An 8,232-nucleotide genomic window follows, 5' to 3' on the forward strand; every position below is an offset into this window, starting at 1 on the left:
TTGAATTCAACGAATAACAAGGCTTGTAATCTAGTTGGAAACGCTGTATCCTGTTGAAATAAAATAAAAACACTGATTTGCTGTTGGCGTTCAAAATGGGACCAAGTTTCAAAAAGTGAGCCGAGGTGGGTTTTTTTAAACTTGCTGATTTCTTTACGTTGTCAGCGTTTTTTTGGTAGATTACTTTTCTTTTTATGAATGTAGCCAAGCAGCTTCAAGCTTGGAAAGTCATCAGGTTACGAAGTGCTCCATAAAACGAATAAAACGAAAAATAGATGTTTGAAGTTGCTATTCTTGATTCATGACAATAAATAATTAAACAAAACTTAATCAGTCGTTTATTTTTAAAACTTGCTCGTCACGCGTGACTGTAATGTTAAGAGGCGTACACAGTGATCAATATACATTTTAATATACTTTAATTATATAAGGCAACGTAAATATGTAAAGAAAATGTAAATATGAACAACACACACCCAATGTTGACAATGCCAGAGAGACACAGAGAGTAAGTCCGATTTAGGCCTACTTCAAGTCGGAACTGGTAAATGCGCATAAGCGTCTAAATGCCCCGACTAGGCAAGATAATCGTGTTTTAATGTTTGTGGTTCTTTGTAGATTTGCGGGCAATCTACTTGGCTATCCGAATTTCGCGGTTTGTGGTTCTTTGTAGTTCTTCGGGGCAACCTAGTTGGATATTCCTATTAAGCGGTTTGTGGTTTTCATCAAGCCTTGCCATCTATCGGGAGCTAATTTATAGTTTAAGTTTGTTGGATATGCATATTTCGTGGTTTGTGGTTCTTTGTAGCCCTGTGAGGCAATCTAGTTGCAGATCCAAATTTCGCGGTTTGTGGTTCTTTATAGCCCTGCAGGCAATCTAGTTGGATATCCATATTCAAACCCAAATCCAAATAGTTGGATATCCATATTTCGTGGTTTGTGGTTCTTTGAAGCCCTGTGGGGCACTAGTTGCATAGCCAAATTTCGCGGTTTGTGGTTCTTTATAGCCCTGCGGGGGAATCTAGTTGGATATCCCTATTAAGCGGCGGTTGTCGGCGATCTTTCGCGGTTTGTGATTTTAATTTCCCTTCAAGCCATGCCCTCTATCGGGAGCTTAAATTATGGTTTAAGCTTGTTGGATATCCATATTCCGCGGTGTGTGATTCTTTGTAGCCTTACGGGGCAATCTAGTTGGATATCCAAATTTCGCGGTTTGTGGTTCTCAATATCAATATTCAGCGGCAGTTGTTGGCGATCTTTCGAGGTTTGTGATTTTAATTTGTGACAATTTATAATATTTATTCCAAATATAATTTCAGTCTGAGCTGTGAACAGAGACACTGATAAATGTGTTTTTTGACGAAGATGGTAGTCAGGCATGGTGAAAGCATCTTGATGGTGAAAGTAGGCCCTAGCCCTATAGGCCTAAATGTAAATAAAAAATCAAACATGTTTGTTTGATGAAAAAAATATAATATCACAATAGCAATGGATGTTCGAAATGGTGTTATTCTTGATTTATGACAATAAATTGGATAAATAAAACATTGAAAAAAGTGGTGGGAAGTTTCGAACTTGAGCAAAAATTCATAAATGGATTAGAAGTCCATGGCCTTAACTGCTTCGCCACAGGGACATCCTGATATACCGAGGTGTGAAAGTGGAGTATTTATTAATATGAATGTATGCTGTGGTCCGGAAAGAATAAAAGAATTGTGAAAAACTTGATTTGTTGGCGAACAGAATTTGTATGTAGGGTATCCAGGAAAATGCTAGGGTATATTTGAAAGTGAATCTGAAAAAGTAGTGCGACCGGGACAGCCATGTATGGCTGTAGCAGTGTCGAAAGATTGTGGATATCAGTATGATTAGCTATGATTTGACACTAATTTTGGCTATGAAATACCGCGTGAAATAAAGCAAGAATGTTTGTTTATTATCAATCAATCGGATTGACTGTAAGATTGGTGTAACTTTTTTAAATAATGAGTTATTAAAATATGACACTTTGGACAGTAAATAAGATTTAGCATGGTTTTAGATATATTTTGTACCCAGCGAAAAATATCATAGAACTATAGCGTTTTGTTCCGTGTAAATATAGTCTCGCGGTGCATCTGTTTATTCTTCTTTATCAGTCGGTTTTTTTTAAACTTGCTGGTCATGCTACCGCGTGACTCTAATTTATTGATGATGCCGGTGTGAGGTGCACCGATGATCCCCCTTGGGGATTTTGTTGGCATTTTTTTCTGAAGTTGTTTGCTTGCAGCTGGAGTTATAACCGAAAAGGTCAAAGGTCACGTTTTTGCCTCTATGGGGGTCGAAAACATCAAAGTGCTCCGATTTTGCCAAAAGAGGTGTCAAAATGTTCGTTTTGATGACGCAAAAGATAAATATGTTTTAATGTACAGGTGTAACGATAATTACATTTTGACTTCAGGAAAAAACAGAAGAGTAATGTCACAAATGTTATTAAAAATAAATAAATAAATGTAGATATTTATATAGCGCTTTATGCCGTAAACAGCCTCAAAGCGCTTTACATTTATTCCGCCGTTATCAGAATATGTCGGAACCATGTTTGCTGCCTACAAATGGCGCAGGGTTCATCAGTACAACGACTGTGACTACCCCTAACAGCTTTCCATTGCACCTGGGTGGGGTGAGGCAAGCGTGACAAAGCGCCTTGCCCAAGGGCGCAACACAGTGGCGGGACGGGGACTCGAACCCACGCACGTCAAGCAAGCTCTCAGATTATGAGTCCAAGGCCGTAACCACTGAGCCACCGTGCCCTCAGCAATATTCTGCATCAAAAAGTATATCCAAAAGAATGAGAAAATTTAAATTCTCACCATTTTGGCCGTTTCTCATTAAAATGTCCGTTTTCTCATCCAAAACTTCCTCTAGTGATAGCTATATGCCAATTGTGTTCTGATTCTGAGGTCTTGAGTTCGACTCGCAGTGTCGAAGATTTTTGTTCCTTTTAAATTCGGCACATTCCGCCTTTTTTAATACTTATACATTTCATATGACACCTACGATAGTGGAGAATAGGGATTTATATATTTTTGTCGCAGTCAAGAGCAACATATGTGACCCGGCAGCACAAATGAGCCGTAAATTCCCTAAATTGTATTCTGAGTTACGGTGTAAAATGTGTACGAAGGTCGTATTCATCGGTAACTTAAGCTGGCCCGACATCTGTCTTATTTTGATAGTCAAAACTAATCAATAATCCTATTGTTGAAGTGGATAATAAGCTTCTACCTTAGATGGCTATAGAACTTTTAATAGCTCTGGTCTTTGTTTGCTTTTGCTAAATCCTGTTCAAGTGGTGGGTTACCAGGCATTGTATTTTGTACAGGTATGCATAACCAACAATTAACAATGAGAGAACTTTCTTAAACCATGATGACTTGGGGATGATTTGAAATGACCGCCAATTATGACTGTTTGATATTTATTGCCAGCAATGTGGAAAAAGAGACACATGTAAAAACGTAAAAAGCTATAATTTTGTTGAAGGAGCAAAGTTTAACAAACCATAACCCCGCTTCTGGATATCGTTTGAAGTCAAATGATATACCATTTTAAGTTTATGATGTTTATTTTTAAACACGAAATAAAACAAAATTGACCGGGGAGTAATTTACGGCTCATTCGCCGTGAACGGTCACATATATATAATTGGTGATCAGTAAAATGCGTATATTCTACGGTTTTTGACATTTAAAATATATTGATATTCAAAATAAATAATAAATTTGCTAATTACACAATGCATAATACCATTTCTTAACATCACTGAAAAAATCATGAAAATCGAACAACGCGTTCAAGAGTTATGGCGATTTTATTGATATTAATAGGTTATTTTTTTGCTTCTCTCAGACAATCCCGCGCGAATAGCTTGGGACAGTTTGCTTATTTTACGCATCCCCGCTCCCCTTATTCAATGTTGAATGCTGAAAAATAGTAAAAAGTGGTTGCGCTCAATATCTACTCCAACATTGTTTTCAGGGGGAGGGGAGGGGGAGTAAGCAAGTACATAACGTGACTACGTGAGCTATGAAACGTATCATGTATTTTCAGCGTTATGTTCAGTTCACAGGAATTGATCTATAAAACATCATCTGTCCCAACGATTTTCGCACAAGATTGTCTGAATAGATCAAAAAGATGGCCTATAAATATCATAAAAATGACCATATCTCCATAACGCGTTGTTCGATTTTGGTCATTCTTTCAGTTATGAAGAGATAAATAACTTTGGCATATTTTAGTGTATACGGTTTAATTAACTTGTCAATTCTTTTATTTTTTAAGTACAAAAATACATGCATATTCACGTTATCAATGATTTATCTTAAAATCAGAAGCTTATTGCTTTGAAAAAAATGAAGAAACTGATGATTTTTTTTTCTTTTGCTTGGAATAAATGGTTCGGGAGTTAGAAAGTAGGAGACACCCCCCCCCCCACACACACACACACCCACACACCCACACAAAAATGAACGAAACACTATCCGAGATTCGAACTAAGGCCCTACTGATACAAAGCCCTGTTCAGAACAGTTACACCACAGCACGAATTGCGAAATCGATTACAAATTAAACGTATACATACGTATCACACACGGGCTTCCATCAAAATAAGAAATTAAAACAAAGATTTAAGATAGTCCTCATAATAAATACCGTAATTGACCACGGTCTCCTATTATTATATTGCGCTAAATTTATATATTGAACCATTGAGGCGGTCTTCCACGGTTCAATTCGCGGTAGCAGATTTCTTTTTCTTCACTATGTCTAGGGTAAGATTTTGTTATTAATGTTTTAATGAAAACAAACTGTTATTATTGTTGTTTTTCTGTGACTTTTTTTTATCTGCATCTTATCTCTATTTATCTACAACATGATTGTAAGCTATTATTTCTAAATTTAAGCCAAATTAGCATGGTCAAACAGATTTATATATAATATACATTAACTTTTAAGTTATATTATTATGGTAGACCGCGAATTGCGTCACTCTTATCCTTGAAATAACTGAATACGCCTAAGTATATGAAATTGTCTACTACCACTAGAAGAAGTTTTGGATGAGAAAACGGACATTTCGATGAGAAACGGCCACAATGGTGAGAATTTAAATTTTCTCATTCTTTTGGATGAGAAAATAATAAATGTTTATTTTGAGCTCAGCGGGGATTAGCAATTCTCACCAGTTTTAATAAGACAATAATGATTGACACACACACAAGGAAGTTTCTCATCCAAAAGAATGAGAAAATTTAAATTCTCACCATTTTGGCCGTTTCTCATCAAAATGTCCGTTTTCTCATCCAAAACTTCCTCTAGTGTATAATATTATATTGATATCAGTGCCACACAAGGATAATACATTTCTCACTCTAGTGCATGGAGAACATGATGACGGTCCCAGGAACGTGGATTACCCCTAATGTTGATAACAACCACTTAACTATATCTCTCTTGGTTACAATTTCGTTTGTGTATACAGTATTTACCGATATATAATATATACATGTATTTATATAAGCTCACTTTTTTTACAATGTTATATACAATGTTTCAAGGACTGTTTTTTCTTTCCTCGAGTGGGTTCATTGGTGTCTTATTATTGATGTCAGCTACGATGAGTACATGGAGCACCACATTTCAGTTTTCACGTCAATGCTGACCCAGCAAACACAAAACGTTTTCGACATCATTCGCAAAAGGTTATAAAAGGTTGTCAGCAAACGTTTAAATGTCGTGTTGTATAAAGGGTACATCAATGGTATAAAACGTTTTCATAACATTAAATAACATTTGTTGGTAATTTACTGCACAGCAAATACAAATGTTTTACAGAAAACATTTAAATGTCGGGTTATATAAAGGGTATAAAAACGTTTTAATAACATTCCAAAAACATTTTTGAAAACTTGGTACAAATCATTCTAAACAGAATGTTATTTTGGGGTTGAAAAATATTTTGCAAAAAATGTTTGCCCAAAATAACGTTATGTTTTCACAACCTTTATATAACCCGACATTTAAATGTTATTAAAACGTTTTGTAAAAAAACATTTTAAGAACATTTCTGTGTTTGCTGGGTGCAAATATTTTATCATAATGTTATTTAAGTGTTGACAAAATATTTGGCAAAAAAAAATTGCAAAAATAGTTTACAATGACATTTCGAAAACATTAAAAAAAATATTGTTGTAGTGTGTTTTCATACAAAACGTTTTAAAACGATTTCATGACCTTTATATAACCCGACATTTAAATGTTATTAAAACGTTTTTACCTAAACCAAAACCCAAAATATAACTTCTTTAAAACGTTTTAAAAACGTTTTTGTGTTTGCTGGGGACCTTAACCCACATTCATATAATGTCACTTGTAGATTTATACGTAATACATTTTAGTTATACATATTTACAGATATCATGATTGCATCAGAAAAAATTAAGGCACAAAGTGTTTGATGAATTTGATTGTATACATAATCATGAATTGGATAGAATCCCTTCACCAATAACTGGGTACGTGCTTCTGAAGGAATACTGCTAAATCGGTCTTTCCAATGTCTTGACATATTGAGATGAAACACCAGCATCTCTCTGCAAACTCCTCGTGTCCATTGCAAAAATACCGGATACATTTCTCAACAACGCCTAGCTTGCCAAACTTATCTATTGCCCTCTCCAACCAATGCGCAACATCTTCAGCAAGTATTGTGTTCGCGTGATGATTGCCTCCGTCAAGATCCAGCATTTGCAACTGCGTATAAAACAGTTTACCGTAATTTTGCAACATATCTCGACAGGGAAAGTTGTAACAACCTAGTCCCCTCTTGTAACTTTCAGCCGCTCCTTCAAGATCATTCATCTTGAAAAGACACTCTCCGCGCTTCCAGTGCGCATGTGGATTACTGGAGCCAGATGGTACGATCTCCGACGCGATTGTGTAGAACTCCAATGCGTTCTCCATACATTCGGCTTTGGTTTTCCCCACGATCTGTAAGAGCTTTTCGTCTTTGTAGTCTTCTGAGAGGTAGCGCCATATTTCTCCAAGCTGTCTACAGTCAGCTGGCTCCGTATACATTGAGAGTGATATCTCGAAGGTATTCTTTGCCTCAATCAACAACATATAATGATTTGCTTGACATTGCCTGTTTCGATAGAAGCGATAGAAGTCCATTAACGCTTCAGCTTTCATTGAAACCGAGCAGCGATTAAAGATTGAACTATCGGCTCTTATGGACTCATCGAGAAGGTGAAGAGCTAATTGAAAGTCTTGTTCCTGTGGTGGTCGATAAGGGTTACTTTTAAGCAAGCCTGCTTTCTTAGCTAATATCGGGGGATGGTTGGGTTTGTACTTCAATGCCATGTCGTAGCAAGCGAAAAGTGGACGTGATGAACGATAGCACTTGAGTATTTGGGGTTTTTCTCTCACACATATGGGAGGTTCAGCACCATGGTACATTCGGTGAAGTTGGCGAAACACTGACCCGATTTTGACCCACGATTCTGATTTCATGAAGTCATCTCCATAGGTTAACACCATCTGTACATCGTTGAAGAAGTTCCTCTCGAGCTCGACGTCAGGTTGTGGCATTCTCCAATGTCCGCGCTTGTTGAATAGAACTTGTTTAACTCTCACTTTTCCCAGGAACCAATCAGTTTTTTCTTCTACTGTGACAAGATCACCTGCCATTTCCAAGGCTTTTTCATACATCGCAGACGCGGCAAGGAAAGACTCTTCATGCTCTTCAGAAGCACCCTGACATATCGCGTAGCCCTTCTCGACTAGACATCTTGCTTTCAGTCGTTTTGATCGCTCGTCATTTCTGTTCAAAACCGTCTCCAATTCCTTCAATTTTCGCGCGATTTCGTATGTCTTATCCTTGGCGTCGAGTGTTTGATAGACTCGTTTCAAATTCGTCAATGCGTTCAGATTATCAGGGTCTTCGTCAAGCACCTGCTTAAAGAACCTTTCTGCCTCCCAATACCACTCTATGCAAGCAGCTACGTATCCTAGGAAATTCCTAATCACATTGCCTTCTGGTCGGTATTGCTTCTCTTCGTCAAGTTGTCGTACCCAACGCTTGAATTTGAAAGACGCAATATCATCATAGTCAAGTGTTTCTAGTTCTGCGTTGACCTCCAAAGGAAGCTGAGAGAACCCAGGCTGATCATTGAATATCCCAACCAT

The 8,232-nt window shown here is 37.1% G+C and overlaps 1 protein-coding gene across 1 annotated transcript; it reads right to left on the minus strand.

The window, feature by feature from the left end:
• Positions 1-6,546: 6,546 nt before the first annotated feature.
• On the minus strand, positions 6,547-8,232 carry LOC140163608 (tetratricopeptide repeat protein 22-like). Its single transcript, XM_072186922.1, has one exon. It carries the CDS (start codon positions 8,230-8,232, stop codon positions 6,547-6,549), a length of 1,686 nt encoding a protein of 561 aa, XP_072043023.1.

Source organism: Amphiura filiformis, chromosome 11, assembly GCF_039555335.1.
Source record: "Amphiura filiformis chromosome 11, Afil_fr2py, whole genome shotgun sequence".
NCBI lineage: Eukaryota > Metazoa > Echinodermata > Ophiuroidea > Amphilepidida > Amphiuridae > Amphiura > Amphiura filiformis.

What these genes read in the sequence shown, in the direction of transcription:
- LOC140163608 (XM_072186922.1), bottom strand. Translation starts at nt 8,232, where the DNA reads ATGGTTGGGATATTCAATGATCAGCCTGGGTTCTCTCAGCTTCCTTTG.